Source organism: Haemaphysalis longicornis, unplaced genomic scaffold, assembly GCF_048455015.1.
Source record: "Haemaphysalis longicornis isolate Haplotype H1 unplaced genomic scaffold, Haemaphysalis longicornis Haplotype H1 scaffold_1, whole genome shotgun sequence".
Taxonomy (NCBI): Eukaryota; Metazoa; Arthropoda; class Arachnida; order Ixodida; family Ixodidae; genus Haemaphysalis; species Haemaphysalis longicornis.
The window spans coordinates 232,204,918-232,223,290 of NW_027526203.1; the positions used below are offsets into that span (position 1 = coordinate 232,204,918).

Sequence of the window (18,373 nt, forward strand, 5' to 3'; positions counted from 1 at the left end):
TAGCGACCCTAGTCCTGCCTAGCCTTCAAGGATAATCTTTACCAGTAAATCATAGTGGGAGGGGGGGGGGGGGGGCCTTGTTAACAGGCGCCCTATCATCCATAATGCAGTTTCGATGCTTGTGTTGTGGTGTTTTTAAACGAATACTGAGTTCTATGCTGTATGTCTGATTAGCCTGACGCATACGCTTGGCGTCTGAGGCAAGAACTGCTGGGTCCTGCGTGGGTTGTTTGTTTACGACGAGAAATTTTCCTGCCGACTAGAGGCTAACAGCTTCGCTGTAAAAACGGGAGCAATGAAGGTTCGTTTACACCCAAAGTCCCGATGGTACAACAGAAAAACGAAATTGACTTTATTTTACGTGATAACCCACGTATTATGCGGGACGAGAGACGAGAGGTGCTAAGTAAGATTCGGAGTAGCGATCATAAGACGGTTAGATGGAAGCTGAGGCTGAATCACAAAAGAGAAAGAAGGAAACTCGTGAAAATAAAGAAAACCCGCATAAGGTCAGTCAGAGCCAGGCAGCAGGGGTTTGAAATCGCATGCTTGAGGAACTACAATCAGAAAGCACGGCCGTGGGGCTAAAAATAAATGGTAATAAATCTAAAGCAATGAGTAATAAGCATGCCAAGAACGTCTTCTTCAGCTTAGTAAACGATACGCTAGAAGTAGTAAGAATATAACTACATCGGAGAGATGGTTAGTGCCGACCCCAACCACGACACAGAAATCAGAAGCAGAATAGGTATGGGCTGGGGAGAAAAGTAAGCTACCTCTGTCCCCCAAAAGACAAATCCGCAACCAGTGCACACTACCGGTGATGACATACGGAGCGGAAAGTTTGCACCCTACTAAACAGCGAGAAAGCAAACTTAGGGCGGCTCAACGGGCCGTGTAACGAATAATGTTAGGAATAACACTCAGGGACAGGAGAAACGGGCTGCGTGGATCAGAGAAGAAACTAGAGTAGAGGATATCATAGTTCAAATAAAGAAAAAGAAATGGACTCAGGCTGGCCGTGTAGTGAGACGAACCGACAACCGGTGGGCGATTAGGGTATGAGTGGATACCAAGAGATGGGTGCAGAAAAAGGGGAAGGGCATCAACCCGATGGAGGGAAGAAATAGAGGAATTCGGGGGCCAACTGGGAACTCGAGCAGCGCAGGACAGGAGCGATTGGAGGTCAATGGGAGAGGCCTTCGTCCTGCAGTGGACCTGAGCAGGATGATGGTGATGACGACGATGATGATGATGATCATTATAAGCTTCACAACGCTGGTGCTACTGCAGCCCCGTTATGTGGTAACGTGCCTGCTTCCGGCCATTCTGAGATATTGACCGGATGTTCCACTACACTCCGTGATCACTGCGCGCAGTCATAAGTTATCCGAAATCAGCGCCTATTCGGGGAACCATTGGCAGAAGAAACAAAGCGAGAACAGCAACCCGTCGGTCGGTGTCTATTTTTCTTTTATTTTACTTTCCTGGCTTCTTTGTTTCGCTTTTGTGTCTATATTTATCATCCTGCTTTCTCTCCTCTGTGTTTTTCGAGCGTGCCGCAGCGGGTTCAGGGCGTTCGCAGCTTCCGCTGGGGGGAAGAAATGGTAAGTTACTGTGGATCGTGCTCCCATTATCGCGGCCTCTTCGCGCGCTCCCGCTGCCGAGGCAGGCCCAGCAGATGGAAATTTATGCCGATGAGCTCTCGGCGCGCGAGGGACAGTAATTGGCGGCGACAGCGGCTCGCTGGGCTCCAACTTTGAGGGAACAAGTGCTGAGAAGAAGTTATCCCAATAAACTAGGGGAACGCCTTCGGGCAAATTGCGCGTCCAAGTGTGCACCCTCGAAGCAGAGAGGTGACGCTGAAAATTCCAAATAATCCCTTTGACATCAACAACAACTGCAGTAACACATCGTGAATACGAGTCTGTGAAGCGGTAGCGGGTAGCACACTTTAACTAAGCACAAACGAGAGCAACTTTTCCCACGAATCTGCTAGCTACTAATTGCAAGCGCGAAACGGATTAGAACGAAGTCAAGAAAACGCGACGACAGCTTCCCCAAATTCCTCCGGCGTTGAAAATTGCGAATCCACATTTCAGCACGCTCAGTTGTCTGTCATGTGTTGCCAGATATGGCTCTGGACGAAAAGTTGACGAAACTCTCTCATGCGAAAGAAATTCATAAAGTTTAGTTACTTTCATTTTGCTAAGTGCCTTTCGTTCCCCTGCAGAGGGGCATGAAATTGCCGTTAATTTCTGAAAACTGTAAGCGACCTATTTACACACATGAAAAATATGCAACGTTGGCAGTCCGGCTAGGAGAAGGTATGCAAAGATTTGATATCACGGGTACCTTGCCAAAACATTGCCATCAAACAAAATTTAGTTCCTCAAACCCAACTGAGCAGGGGTACACGAAATTACACAGGAATAGAACAAATGTTTGCCTTTGATGTCTTGAAGGATAACAGAGGGGGTACTCATGTGTGCTGCAACGTTCGCACTCCATATCGCCATGCGCAGCGCTCGATCAATTGAGAAGAAAAAAATAAATCGCGTAAAATTGCGCCTATTTTTCGGGCACGCAGGCAATTCAATCCCGTCAGCGCGATCTATACCAGAGCGAAGAGGGGGGCGCGCATTCAGACCTAGCGAGCCAAGACGAATCCTGCGGCAGGGAAACAGTCGAGCAACACCGGCATTCGTGAGAACCCGGCAGTGCTAAAGGAGGCATGCTTTCTGGCGCGCGTCGCTAGGTGCGCCACGCTCGCATTATCGGTGAGGACGGTTGAGAGAGAGAGAAAGCGCTGCCGTCCCCGGGCTCAAGACCCCGGGTCGCAGCTTTGGAGGGGGAGGGCGGCGGGCGAGAGGAGCCGAATAAAAATGAACAGGGGACGCGGGAGGAAGGGAGCCTCGTTCGGCATCAGCTGCGCTTCTCCACGGGGCCCCGGGTCCAGTCCGCGTTTCGCGCTCAACCCGGGTCCGCCGGCGTGCCGGCTTCGCGCGGCCCCGCTGCCAGGCGTCCGACGCTCGCCTACAGGGACCACTGGAAACTGTCTCTACACCCAAGTTTACACACACGCCTCTCCTCTCCGCCCTCCGCTTTCCCTGTGTGGAACGCAGGTGATGCGCCCCCGCGTACGCACTTGCATCGTGTAGTCCGCCTCAGCGAGCGATTCGTAGTGCCAGACGTGTTGTTTCCTGCGTTGCGGATACCGTTCATAGCATTTTCGCTTCCCATCGCCAACAAGTCTGCCGGTGCTACGTTGCCGCAACCCCAGGAGCTGCCAAAAAGACCTTCGCCATTTCCCTACGACCAAGACTGTATTTTCGTGCTTGCCTTACGTTACTGTGTTTATTGCGCAAACACAAAACTTGCGTCATTCGCTCATTTCCGCCATATCCTCATCTGGTTCAGCTATACTCAGACTGTCATCGACGCTCCGCTTGGGCCCGCCTTTGTCTCACATGACGGAAATTAGGGACTCCTGCGAATATAAACAAAAGTTAACAAAGGCGGGAAGATCCCGTCAAAGCTGCATTGACTGACCCCGAGGGAGAAGTTTGTATTATATCGCCACACGCGTTGTCGCGCGGTTATTGTCGCTCCCGAAGTTTGAGGAAACGCTGCGTCCACCGGACGTTTCACCTTCTGGTCTCCGGCGGGTGTCGGAACTGCGTTCACCGGGATGGATCGCACCATGGATCGCAGCATGTCCCAAGACGGTGTTGGATTACGGGCCATTGCACGCTCTGAAGAAAGGTAAGCGAAACGACCGCGCTAGATAGCTGCGGCCCGCAGCCGCGGTGTTTCATGAGTGGTTGAAGCACCGCGGTTTCTCCCCGCACCGTGACCACAATGACTGGATGGCACTCTCCGTGGCTCCCAGATTTGCCTACGATGCGTTTTCGGTCACGAAAATGAGAAAAAAGTTCCAAAGTACTATTCTGGTCTGTATGGCATTATCAATGCACCTGGATTGCCCATTTCTCGGTGTCATAACATAAAGAATACTTAAGCTAATTGCTATAATGCAAAGCGACGATACCAACGTTAAAACTGTATTAAGAGTTTTGAAAAACACTTCACGAAGTGTAACGAAGTAATAGAGGAAAAAAAGCTCTGCAAAAAGTAGTTATTCTTCTGTTTTGTTGGTAATTGCTTTTTCGCGTGCATGAAATATCGCCTCAAGATAGTCGCTCGGGAGGTGAGTTGTCGAAAGGTCAATGTCCAACACTAACGATGAGCCTGCGTTGCAACAAACGCAGGTAGCTTTGCACTGCGGCGTCAGTCGAACATCACTGAACCACCGTGAGCGACACAAAAAAAAATGCAAACACGGTGTTCTCGAGTGCGTAAAAACCGCATTTCTCAGGGGTGGTATTACAAGGAACTATCAGCGAGAATTTCGGAAGGTTGTAATACTTCTCTTGACACAAATACTAGTCGGAAATTGCTTGTCTACAGATTTAGATAAAGACAGCAGGCGCCTTTACCGCCTGTGCAACCTCGCAGGCCGTTCTGGCAGCAAGTCAGGGAGTTGACACGAATCTAAGGGAAGGAAAAAGGACTAGTTCTTTGCTGCCCAGTAATGACCGCTTACACTCCTGCCTTTAACTTCGGCTGAAAATGACGTGTGAGGCCACAGTATTGAGGGCTGCCTTTCACGCGCGCTGTGTTTGGCAGCGAAAGGCTGCTAACGAAGTCCGCGCGCTCATGGACGGCTGCCTCGTCACAGCTTACTTTTGCTGGCTTGTTCATGCGCAAGTTGGAGTCACTGTCCCAAAATTATACGGAGTCCGCAGCCCGTTAACCGCAGCGGCGCTCGCCTTTTTTTAAAGGAGGAGTTGACGGAGGGAGGAGGTGAAGGTTGCACTGTCAGCCACTTTTACTCTTCTTTCGTCCGTGAGCTAACTGCGCGTTAGTGTACTAGCGCATCGCCGGAGTTAGCATCGACGACAGCAACCCACCAACGTTAGCTCAAATTTCGTACGCGCTTGGCCTGACCTTGCCGGCGAGTCTCGTGGCGGAAGATACTGACTTTCGAAACAACTGTTTACTGAAAAATTATTGGCTTCTTTGGCAGCTTGAATTATTGGCAGCTCGAAGTCTAAATCAAGCGTATTTACGCGAATCAAAAATATTTTAGCTGGGCGAGAAAGTTTGGTAGCATTTTATCGGCACAAAATTGATCTGGCTTCAGCGAAAACTAACAAATTGCGGCCATCTGAACCATTTACTACGTGGTCGCAACGTGGTATTCAGAGATGTAAAACGTATCTACCCGTACTGGTGTTAACGGCCGAGCAAGAATGCATTTTTAGTATACTTGAAATCATGCGTTATACCCCAAGCTATGGCTTACTTTAGAGCTAACTGTGCAACACTTTTACCACGCAATACCACCAACAGAGTTTATGTCCCATTTGAAACCTCTACAATATAGACTATGATTATTGGTATACTACATTCGCAAGTTATCTACGTATTATGCCTTTTCGAAGGCTCGCATATGCTGTGCTGATATGCGGTATTGGTGTGGTCCCAATTGGCTTGAGGACTTGACACGAGGGCAAACTGGTCAACGTGGGCCTTCCACGTACCGTGTCCAACGTCGCTGGTCGACAACTTCCGTAGTAGCCCTAACGCTTCGTAGCAATATCTTCAGGGAATCGCTTACTTAAGCTGACGTGCGGTGACTTTCCCCGATATTGGCAACGCACGTCCACGCTGTGCCAAGTAATAAGGCTTTGTCCTTATCTGGGGGCGATTTATCGTCTCTGCTAGGCTTCTATTACTTCTTTTGGCTTCGCTTCCGCATCGTTCATCTTGGTTCCGTGCGCTGTTTGACCACCTCGGGCCCAGATAAGAAAATTGATAATCGCGTGAACGGCGGACTGTCAAAGAGAAATACAAATGATGTGCGAGGTTTGAAAAATGTCAGGGCAGACACTTGGCCTCAAAATCCCTCACCTAAGCACATTGGATGGGGCTTTGCTCACCCGCTTAATAATGCGCACTACAGTCATAGACCTGGATCAATTCCCTTCTGGAGCACAGTGGGTCTCTGCCAATCGCGATCGTCTGTGTTGTTTCGAAGGCATGTTTTATAACGTCTCAACGTCTGGAGCTGGTGAAGGTGTGACAAAAGGGAACCTCCTCCAAACCGGCCTCTTGAAAGAAGACACGCTCGTTTACATACACCGCAATTAGTTCTATATGCAGTACCCGGCGAGTAAATATCCCGCCTTGCTTCGAGATTTACGAGCTTTTGCGGGAGCGCAATTTTCCCCGCCTCGTTCTTCCGGCTGGGCTTCGATTTGAGTCACGTGAGCATATTTGAAGCCCACGAACGGCCCACGTACGGGCACGAGCGCTGAACAATAGCGTATATAGATCGAAATTCAAATGCGCTTTGCCCCGTTTAAGCTTGAAAACATGCCATTCCAGAAGGACCCGCAGCTGCCTGGTGCCTGTCGCTTGAATAGACTTATGCACAGATGCATATTCTTAAATTCAAATGTGCCGTATTCTTGCGGCCGCTAACGCATGCGGCGCACTTGGTTATGGAATCCTCAGCGCCGGCGTACGCAAAACAGCAGGGCTCCGCTTTAACATGCTCGATCGCACTTGAGGCCTAGTTTTCCTCCGAAGCCCGAGATTGGGGTAGTGAGCAAAAACTGCCACTGCAGAAATAGTAAAACACAAATTTCTGGGCCGTCTGAATAACGGTACGTCTTTTTTAAGATCAATTGGCTCCTGCGAGGCCCGTCATTCCGAGAGCATCATTGGATTACTCTCTAAAGGCGCGTCTGCAGTCATACCAGTGTCGCATACAGCTTATGAGTGTCAATAAACGAAAATGGATCATCAGAAGAGAAAGCACACACTGCAGCTCATTTTGACTGCCAGTACCGCTGGTAGCATTTGGGTGGGAGTTGGCGCGGATTAAGTTCTACCCTTCGCTCTTTCTTTTTCCTTCGATAAACTGGCTCGAAGAAAATCATTTTCCATTGCTGTCGTCTCTCGGCTTCTTCTCCATTTTCTCTTTTTCTTCTTTAGTATTTCTCGGAATTTCGGGATCATAAAGTAGCCAAACCTAAAACATTTGATCCACTGCGGAGCACCACAACTAGGTGAAAAATTTTGTTTCGGGGACATGAAGTTGGAGCAGTATAAAAACGTTTATGCTTACGATGTACCTATTGAATAATGACAGAAAATACATACTGTATACAGCAGTTCAAAAAACGTGCGCATCCCGTCTGTTGGAGCTTGCGCTGCCCTTTCAAATGTGTATTTTCCTCTTTGGTTATTAACACCAACAATGCACTATTTTCAAGGCTTCAAATTTTGTAGTAGCGTCTTGTTGGAGATGACACCGTTATAGACCAATATTTCTCTCTCACGGCCAAATAGATTTCCGAATGAGGAATGGAACTTGAACAGAGGCTTCGCTGAATCAAGTAAATTTGAAGGCGAACCTGTGTCATGTTAAACTATCCCCTTGTTTGGATTGTTTTAACCTGGGAACTGAAGAGCTGCCACTCAATAAATAAATGTATGTATGTATAAATCTGTATTAGGCAAACAGGTGGCCAGTGGGCTAAGAAAGGAGGGGGCTGTTTGGGAAGGGGTGCGGGGCTCCTCTAGACGCTGAATTCTTCGGGCTACACCTCATTCTTTTGCGAACTCCCGTAATATCTCCTTGGTATGACTGGGATTCGTGGGCGTCGTTCACTCTTCAAATGATGGCAGATGATGGGCGTGTCGGGCTCGGAGTTGACGGAAGCCCCCACAGTCCCACAGGAGGTGTCGAATGTCCTGCTTCATGGTGGAGTCCTTGCAGTACGGGCAAGGGGACGGTGAGTGGATGAGTGCGGCAGAGCCGTCGCGTCTTCGGGGTGATTGCGTGCCGCCACTTTAGCGTAGGAGCACCACTTGTGCAGCACATCCTCGATCCTCGGGAAAGGCGGCCCCTGTCCGGGTCTTGTAAATTAGAACTTGAGCCCCTCTGGGTAAGCCCTTTGGAAGAGGGGGTTCATTTTGGGGAGTCATGTCTCGCAGGTTTTTCTTCATTTATTCTGGTGTTCAACGAGGGCGGCCGGGTCGACGTCGATCAGTGGTGGTAACGGGTGGCCGGGAAGCAAGTGGAGCGTAGAATTTGGCGCGCTCGGCATCGCGTGAGCAACATTATTTCCAAGGCTGCCCGTGTGTCCCAGCACCCAGTCGATGCATACCTGGACGTTGTGGTTGTTTCTTAGTGCTCTGCACTGCTTCTTAATGAGGTGACGCACTGAACCATCGATGCTTTGTCTTTGAAGCCATTTGATGGCTTTTCGGCGCACGTTAAAGATCCCCAGGTGCTCAAAATTAATCCGGAGCCCTCTACTACGGCGCGCCTCATCGCCTGCATTGCGTCGGCGCGTTCAATCCTACAATCAATCAATCAATCCATCCATTTGATGGCTTCTGTGTTGTCGCACATTATGGTGATGTTTTGTCGTGCCGTCCACAGTGAGCGCGCGCCGCCTCAGTGCGTACACGAGTGTCGCCATCCGCAAGGCATGGAGCTCTAGTGGTATGATCGTGGGTTCGTGAAATTTGTACGCCTGTGACCCTCTGTACGACCCAAAGGGTGTGACGACTGCAAGACTGTCTTCCCGTGCCTTCTTGTTCCAAGCGGCGTCGGTGTAAGCAGTAGTTGCCTGAAGCTTGGGGTCATTGGTGCTGCATGAATGAGCCTTTCTTTCCTTCATGTGGCGCGCCTTGTTGCGTCTCCGTGGTAGTGTTTTAGGACGAGTAACGAGCGTGTCCTCCCACGGTGTTGTCAAAAGCGGTAGGAGGGGTAACTCAGGACTGACCCATTCATCAGCGAGGCGTAGGATGCGCCTGCCGGCGTTCGTTATAGTTTGCCTCAAGACATTGCTGTCTGTTCCGGCAGCGAGCGTGGCCTCCAAGGAGGGCAGTCGAGCGTATTTATGTAAGTCCTCAACCTGCGCGTGACGTGGGAGGCCGGTGACCATCCGAAGTGAGTCTCGATGCAAGACTTCTAGCTTGAGCATTCGTCCCTTGGCTAGGTCAATGGACGTGGCTCCGTATCACGCCTTAGCTGTGAGGACCGTTGTAACAATCGTTCGTAGCACGTCGGTATCGCCGAAGCACCTACCGATCCTCTGTACGACATTCAGTAATAAGTAAGTAAAAATTGCGGTAATACCACGTGACGTGACGCGAGGTGGCAGCTCAGCTATGATCATATTTTGGCGATAACGTGGCAAAGCGTCCGCTTACTTATGTGCACTTCTGTGCCGACCGGTTCATCGAGGCAAATATGAACACATGCTAGCACGGATACCTGTTATAACCACTGTGCGTCAGCTGGGTGAGCGTGCGCTCAAGCCCGGGGGCGTACATCCCTTCTCTGCGCCGGCTCCCAACAGGCGCGGGGCGAGGTTAGCGGGTCCTCCACAAGAGCTCTTTCGGCCGCAAGGATACAAGGCCGCTTCGGAATCATCTCCGTCGGTGGACATGGCTGGCTTTGCTATCAAAATGGCTTTACCGCAAAAGGTTTTCTGGCAGGAAACCATATACGCCGCTGACAAACCTCGTAACATTGCAGCTGCGCTGTGAAAAGGGTGTGTACCACGGGCATGCCGTTGTGTCGGCTGTCGAGCGTAGCATTTCAGCTGTAATCAATCTATCTGGACTGGAGGTTTTTTTTTCGCGTTGAGATGCACGTTCAACCTTGCGCAATATTTCTACCAGTATTTTTCTAATTGAGCTTGGTTTCATTCAACAGCAAAAAAATAGCAACAAAATCACGTAGGCTAACACTAAAAACTTCCTCTTCCATTTTAGGGAAGCCGGTCTGTAGAAGCCCTGATAGATGGACTGCGTATCGTTACCGCCTAAACGCAGCAATTTTTTGTGCGTGATTTGCATGAAACTTCGAATGAACCTCCCTCCACAAGGCATCCTGAAGAAATTGAGGAGCGCGTGATTTTAGAGGTCTCCAAATTCTCGTGCCGGCAGAAGAAAGTCGACGCCAAGCACTGTATCCTCGGCAGAAGGCCACTGTCTTTAGGCGGAGGTTTTCGACCAATGGCTGCTGAAGATTTTAAAAACGGGAGGAAATCGGAATTACTAATAATCGAGGGTGTGGGCATTGTCATAAAATGGCGTTCATGTTTTTAAGTGGCTGTTTTACTTGTCATTAAGGCCTTGTTACGGTGTCCATGTGTTGTTGCTTTTATATTTGACGTCTGTAATTTTTTATCATTGTCATTCTACTTTTATCGTTCAAGCCGCCGTTGTCTTCGTTGTATCTAGGTCTTTGCTACTGCGCCTTACTTTCTTTTTATTTTTACTTTGCACACTGACTCATATGATTGCTGGATGTACTAATGTTTTATTTGCCTTCTATTCTACTGTGTGAAGTGTGTGTCTGCAATTGGCGTGTATGCTTGGACTATTTTATCTTTGTTGCAGGATGCTTAGCGCCTGCATAAAGGCTTTATACCTGTTTTTTTCAGTTCCGTAGAATAGCCGATGATGTCAACAGACACTAACATGTTTTAGAATACATCTATTTTTTTAACGCAACAAAAACAACAACAACAAACGACCGGCAAGCATCCTCCATAACAGTACCCATGACATTTGTCTGCATAATGACCGCAAGCAAAATGGGTCTCAATGATAACTATGAATAAGTCAACTACAATTCATGCTGGCGGCATACGAAAATTAGCGCGGTCGTGTCCCAACAAAGACGGGCGAGTATCTGCCGCCCCAGAATAACCACGGCTTCGTATTGAAGGCGTCTTTGTGCGTAAACATAGGGAAGGATGTTTAGGTCACGGAGCTTGCCTTCAGCACACACTGACGCATATCACTAAACAAATGCATAGAGCCAGCTGGGTCTAGCTAGAGCACTTGCTTCTGGCGGTGTTCTCTAGAATACAGCGTTTGTAGACAGTATTACGGAACACAGTCCATGCGTTCACTTCAGGCTTATGTATATTCGCCAGTATACCTCGAGTACGTTGGCATTATGCCGTGGCAGGACGAGTTTTAAATGTAAACACGTGCCCTTTCGTTTCCCTCTTCTCCCCTCTCTTATTTTAGACAGAGTAGAAAAGGCCTCCTTGTTGGAGAACGAGCCGGAAAGAAAGGTTTGTTTTCGTTTAGGCATGACTATTACGGAACTTCGGGTGTCATGCGTAAGCAATGTGGGGAGGGAGACGCCAAGGAAGATGAACGGAAAAGGGGGAAGTTTGGTGTAAATCTAAGCCGGGTGTTACCCAGGTGAGGGACTTGAAGCGACGAGAGGACAAACCATAGAGGAAACTGAGTTAGGGTGCAGGCGCATGCGCGCCAGAACCGCCCACGAAACCGAGTGGGCCAGAGAAGGCGGGGAAGCCCTGTAGCCGCAGCCCGCGTCTGCGATGGACGAAGCCAGTGCTGTAACTTTTCGGCTCTCTGAACCAGAGATGGCGAAATTACTACTAAAAAGTAATTAAGTTGCATTACTCAATGCTTTCCTAGAACATTGTAAAATTTAATTAAACTACATTAGAAATTACGGGCGGCCGAAAGAAATTACATTACATTACTATTAGTGTTTAAAAGTAAAGAAATTACTTTGAAATTACTTTGGCAAAAATTTATCACTCATGCACTACCAACTCATACACACTTTATTTACGCTCACATACATATACGCTAACATCCCAAAAAAATTTGTTTATACACCAACTTATGTACAGTTTATTTACAGCATTACACATTGATATGTTAGATATCTTTCCTGCATCTCAGAGGGAACGGACGTTCAAAGTGAGCACTGGAAAGGTGTCCCCCTTTGTACGACAGAGTGTGTTTTGCCATGGTAAAAAGAAGCTCCGCTGGCGCGAATGAGCGCAGGGCTGTGTTGAACATAATAAAAAACGTTTTCATTTTCGGGTACCCTTCACAAACAGTAAGATCAGCGATGCCGCTGCTCCTGCAACGCTCGAGTTGATCGCTTGACGACTTAATGGGCCCGGTCCTCCTGATCTTGAAGCCCGGTCCTCCAGCTTCTCAGGACCGCGCGAGTTCAAAATATTCCAAGGAACTCGGACAATGCTTTGCATCGACGAGAGAAACTGTTCGCGCGCTACCGTGCTTATCCCCGACGGATGAAAAAACGCGCCTTCCTAGCAGCGGGCTTACACCAGTGACCAGTGTAACGGAGCCTTGAACACAATCTGCACGTTTTTCTTTAACCCGGCTGTCTGTTGCATCGGCATTCGCGGAACGCTTGAAAAGAGAACGAAGAGGCGCGAGAAAGCAGGCAGAGGTCTCATCGAAGCGTTCTTTCCTTCGCGTTCGTCGAGCTCCAATGCCCAGAGAGTCTACTTGGTCAACTTTTCTTGGTCTTCTTATGCCGTAAGAGAAGCGGAAAGGCTATATCGTCGTCAAAAGTAATTGGGAAATTAATGAATCATTTACATGAAATTACTGGCCTGAAGTAATTTATTACTTTAATAAATTACCAACACTCGAAAGTAATTCATACAATTACTCATTACAGCAGAAAGTAATTTAATTACTGTTATTTTAATACTGTAATTTCATTTCTGCCAAGTCTGCTCTGAACGGCCGCTCGTGAAAATTGTTGAGCGTGCTGAACAGGTGTCCTCACTTGGGGTTCAACTACTATTTCGTTGCACAAGGTTTGCTGGGTGGGTGCTTATCGTGACGGGTATTACAACGCGTATACAGTCGGAAAAACGCTTGTCTATAACAGCAATTTCAACTTCAACTACTGACATCTAAAAACTGCCAAAACATACTCTTTACAAACATGTCGATTACAAAAGGGGCGGTCTAAGACTTCTGAGTGCCGAAGTAGTTTTCTTCAAATCCTGCTAGGAAGAGGCTAGGATAAGGCTGAAAGAGTACGAAAGATGTGTTATAGATAAGCGTTTTAGCGGCTGGACTACAACACATCGCTATGAAAACACAGCTCGGTAAGGTGGCGGGTAGGAGTAGGAATCCAAGCATATTTATTTATTTATTTATTTATTTATTTATTTATTTATTTATTTATTTATTTATTTATTTATTTATTTATTTATTTATTTATTTATTTATTTATTTATTTATTTATTGATTTATTTATTTATTTGCGACATGCCTTCAGCGGAACACAGCTAATCATAGGTATCTCATGCCAATGTTCCCCGCATGTATGCGAGTATGCGCCCATATTTTTGAAGCAGGGGTTAAAAATAAACTTAAAGCAATGCTAATGTTGCTATATTTTAAGGAACAAATTATGGCAGCTTTGTTTGCTACCACTACTCACTACACCATAAACTACTCACTAGGCTAATCGTGCACAGAACTAGACAGTGCTGGCCTTCACATCTTTCCGATAAACACTATATACAGTCAGGGACATGCGTGACAGCGTGAACACATGCACGGATCACAGAGGTTGAAGACAGACTGAGTGCATAGAACTGAAAAGTGAAAGGCTTAATTAAAATGAAGATATATTTACATAATATCCATCCGTATGCTAACGACGTGGCTGAGGGCACAGCTTCTTTTTTTTCCACGAGGGCCATGAACCCCCATCTGAAGCAACAGTTAACCCCACGCAACCCCAAACACACGCCGAAATACTCGCCCACTACAGGAACGAGCGTCGCAAATACCCATTCCCCTACCCGAACCTCTCTCGCGATGAAGCTACTACCTTCCGGCGACTACAGACTAACTGCTATCCACATAACTCCCTGCTACATGCCATGTATACCACCCTATACCCTGCTACAGTCAAATCCTGCCGACAACCAGGCACCCAAATCCCATACCCTCACCCCTAACCCCAACCCTACCTATGAGCAGTGGGTGGAACTGCTGACCAGCTCCGACCTCCCACACCAGCGACGATTGGTGGAGATGGCACGGATGGCCAGCATAGCCCAAGGCGTCCCGGACTAAGGAAGTCTCCCACCGGGCGGCTGCTCTAACATCAGCAACTGGTCTCAAATAAAGTTTATCACCATCGATAATAAGCTCTTTGGCATAACTGAAGTTAGTCCTAAAGATGCAAGTTCGCTTCTCTCTCCCGGACGAAGGGAAAAGAGAGCGGTGTTGGGGCCCCCACATCCACCGCTGGAGATCGGAGGGGGTGGCCTCCCCGGATGGAGGCGTGTGCCGCGAAGGTGTTGAGACCTCGCTTGCGTTCAGACATGGAGGAAAGAAAAGGTTAGGAGAGGCCCTGACGTCACATTTGTAAAGCCGAGTCCCGCCATGACTTGAGGCCACAGAGCCCAGCACTCTATCCCATCACCCTTTGCTATCTCCGGTTTGATTTGACTAACATGGCGTCGCCCTGCCCTCCCGCTTCGCAACGAAAACAGCTTCGTCGCTAGTTCCTCGGTACGATGTCATGTTCTAAGCTGTTGATTTCGCCTTCAATTTGCCAATTTTAACCCTCACCCAAAGTTTCAATCGAAAAACGGCTTTCGTTTTTGAGATAGAAGAACGATTTTACAGCTCTTAAGCCTGGCAAAGTAGCGTTTGTCGTCGTCATAGCAACAGACTCGCGGGATGGCGAACGCATACGAGTTAAGACCGCCTCCGACGGCGGAGTTCTCAAACTGGCCTAATCTAAAAACGTTTGTCGTAGCGACTGTACTGGTTTGCAAGCGTTGCGAGGCAGCCATATACTAAGCTCCTTAAAAATTTGTCCGTTCTATTTGCCCAAATTTGGCCGCCGCAGTTGTAAACAAGTAAGCAACATTGTCCACGGGCTCAAGAAAAATGACGCCACTTCCTCCACACTTTTCGCAATGCATTGGGATGCTAGGGGCCTCTCCTGAGTTTCTTTCCTCCATGCGTTCAGAGGAGGGCACGTCCATAATAAGTGATCCGAGTCTCCGGTGGTGAAATGTATTTTCTGAAAATCTGTACACTCAAGTTCTGTTTTCCTTTGCGAGTTTCCAAAATGAAGCCGTTTGGGGAGGATTTTGCGAATGAAATTTTCATTCTGAGGTCTATTCGCCTGGTTGCAGAGATTTATTTCTTAATAAAAGGTATGACACATTAGGAAAATGCTAAATCGCAAAATAAGTTTTATATATTGTGCGCAAAAATGCAAGGAAGTTCACACTAACGCGTACGACTTGAAGGTAACGCAGCTGTACGCAGCACTCACGACCATCACGACGGTTTAAGTCCACGATTGCAGCCGCGATTTGCTTCTTCTTCGCTGCAGCAACGGCCTTTACACTATCATTGTTGCGATAAGTGTGAGCTTCTTTCATTTTTTTTTTCGCCAATCTTGGCCAATCTCCCTAAGTGGATATGCTTGCCTTGAAAAGTGGGTGCCGGGTACGCTGTGCGGTCGCCGCGAGGCGCGCATGCACACACGAGCGCTCGACATTTTCTTGGTTTTTCTAAACTGCCGGGCGGTTCCCGCGAGGCACGCGCTCACGTACGCGTGCCTCGCGTACGTGAGCGCGTACCTGTATCTTTAAGTATCTGTAACGGTTCACAGGGAAACTAACGATTTTCTAAACAGCTTCGCTGTTAAAAGATAAACGTCCTGCCACACGATGCTTGTCTAATTCAACAAAATTATCCCCATTTGCTGAGGTCGGGCAATGACTAACTAAAAGGTAGGAGCCCCTGCAGCACTATGCGTTCTGGTGCTTCTAACGCACACTGGATTTATAAATGAACATAATTACGTCAGGGGAAAGCGCTGGCTATGTTAGTCAGTGGCCACTTCTACAGCAACTAATTCAGCTTTGTTGACAAAAAGAATTATACAATGAAAGTGCGGGAACATTGAAATTGCGTTCAAAGGAAATAATATAAAGCAAGCCGTTGTGAAAACAATGAAGGTAGTGAATAAACGCAGGATAAATTCGGAATTACAAACACTAACATTCTTGCAATACCTCCTACTGAGGTGCTTCAGAGAACTAATCATTCGTCACCACAGTTAGTTTGAAGCTGCGTCAGAAATATGTATCTAACTTGGGTCATTGATGGTGCACCGCTGAATAAATATATTTTAGATATTGGGGTGAGCATTTTATTTGCACCCACAAGTAAATGTCACGAACTACGGCACTAATTTAGAACAAGGCCATTGTATACGCAGGAACATGGGATGAAACAAACGGAAGGCAAACAAGCTAGACACGGAAGACTAACCTTATTCATACAATTGCTCCTGCTAATGTCCCTTTCATTCTGAACATATCGAAATAGATACCATTAAAAAGCCATGAGCGCGGAACCAAAAATGGCGATGTGCCACGCGTAAGCAATACGAGCGCCCAGGTTCACCCTATCGACAAGCCCAATCCTGTTCCGTATATAGGGATGGGTTCTCCGCCGAATGCATTTCCGCTCCGTCAACTTTGCGCGTGTTTTCTGGAACGACGGGGCCCTGTGCGAACTGGCGTGCACGAGCTCCGTATATAAATTGTCAGTACAATCAGTCCCTCGTCCAATCGGTTTTCGGTGGCCCTTCTCACGCGTCCAGACTGCGAGATCAGAGTGGACGGTGTATCGATGCGCTTGCCACGGCGAATCGTTATCTCCGGCTTGCGACCACGTGAACGCTGTATATGTATGGATTCGTTCAATGTCCTCTGCTTCGTTTATTGGCTGGGTCGTTTGCTTAGGTGGACCGACCGTAGAGAGGCGGCATAATTGATCAAAAGACATCCACCGAGTGAACCGTGCCTGCAGGCAGGAAGGATATGGAACACTCACGCCTCCTACATTAATTCAGAATGTTGTGAATTTCCTTGTGCTGGCTGTACCGTAGCCATCTTTCTTGCGTATACCTGCCGCTCTCTTTTTCCCGACCTTATGGTTATCGGGCCCCTCGATTACTTGGAAACTGTGTGCACTACAACTGTGTACACATTGAGTAAACAGGCATAGTCGCCTACTGCGCCACCTAGGTATAGCCGGTAATTGTATAATACACAGTTTCCGGCACGGCGTGTTGCACGCCGCGCTCCAAATTATTTACCGTCTGCCGAGCAAACACCAATGCCTGTTTCGCAATGCACCGCGGCTCTCTGTGCTACAAGCTATAAGATGCCTCAGCGTTTAGATAAGCAGCGAAGCAGCCTGAAAGAGAAGCCACAAATTTGTGCGGAACCGCTCGGTTCATACGGGCGCTATATACTAACCCTGTTTGCGTTGGAGTTCTCTTTGTCTCCGTGTTTTCCTCTCTTTCTCACTCTTTCTGTATTGGCGATGTCGTGTGCGCGCATGGCAACGCTTCTCTTTCATTTTATGTTGTCGTTCTGGAGCTACCAGAAATGCGTCGCGGAAAATTGCTCGTTTTAATGCACCAAATTTTAAAAGAATTACAACCCCCTCTGGAATCACATTGCTTTGAAAATGTGCAATATACCATTAGGCTGGGTGCGCTAGGGACGGTTTTCATTAGGTTGAAAGCGACGCGTTTTTTGCGGGCCAGTTTCTTCCCGAAGACGCGCATTTTAAATAACTGAGCCCATTGAAAAGTGCGGGGTACCGGAGGAGAAGTTCGTACAACGCGTTTGCTTTGAAACATCATGCTCGTCTTATGGCATACAGTTGGGCTTAATCTCGTGGAAAATAGCCGGACCTGTCGTCCAAATGCACCCAGACATCCCGTTTGGTCGCTAGACATGACGAACCATCACGAGATCCTTTCACCAGGCTCAAGACGATGTACATTCCCTTGCCGCCAGTGTTGGGGTGAACTCCGGTCCTCTCCTTTAGACATGACTTTGCGGCGTTGCCGCGCCGAGGAAGCACGCGGTAATGTACTTTTGCTAGCTTCGGCGCAAATGTTGAATGTAATCAGTGGATTGCACAAAAATTACACTGGGGCTTTACACACCCAACGCACACGCCGTCATCTTGGGTCTACGCACGTGCCGACGCTGGCTTCGTTGTCTGCTCCCGCGGCTGCGTCATCAAGTGTCAGCGCTTGCCAAGTCCCCAGGTCGAGCAGCATCCGGCGGGAGTACAGCGCCTGACTTAACTCTCGGAGCATCAGTTCCCTCTCCCGCTCAGTATTGGAGGCCCTCCAAAATACTGAATTAACGAGGTGCGCGTGGAAGCCAATACGAGGGCGAAGGAACCAGAAGGAGAGATTGGGGAAGAGAGGAGCGGGAGAGCCGGTCAGGAGGCGACGTCCACTAGCAGGTCCTGGTGATCATTTCCCGAATGCTCTGGTAGGGGTGGTGGACCCCGGCTAGACTACTCATGCGAGGCCCCTCTCGAGGCTAAAACGCCCGGGGGCAGGGAGAAAATCGGGGTGTCGTGGGGTAGCTCGGTCGCATTGGGT

At 48.3% G+C, this 18,373-nt stretch overlaps 1 protein-coding gene across 1 annotated transcript in view; it reads left to right on the plus strand.

Annotated features, from left to right (window-relative positions):
• The first annotated feature begins 3,427 nt into the window (after positions 1 to 3,427).
• LOC144158184 (potassium channel subfamily T member 1-like) overlaps positions 3,428 to 18,373 on the plus strand; it is a 500,316-nt gene continuing 485,370 nt past the window's right edge. The window contains exon 1 of the mRNA XM_077688878.1: positions 3,428 to 3,765. Within this exon, the coding sequence (XP_077545004.1) occupies positions 3,692 to 3,765 (74 nt within the window). The 5' untranslated portion in view covers positions 3,428 to 3,691. The remainder of the gene's footprint in view (positions 3,766 to 18,373) is intronic.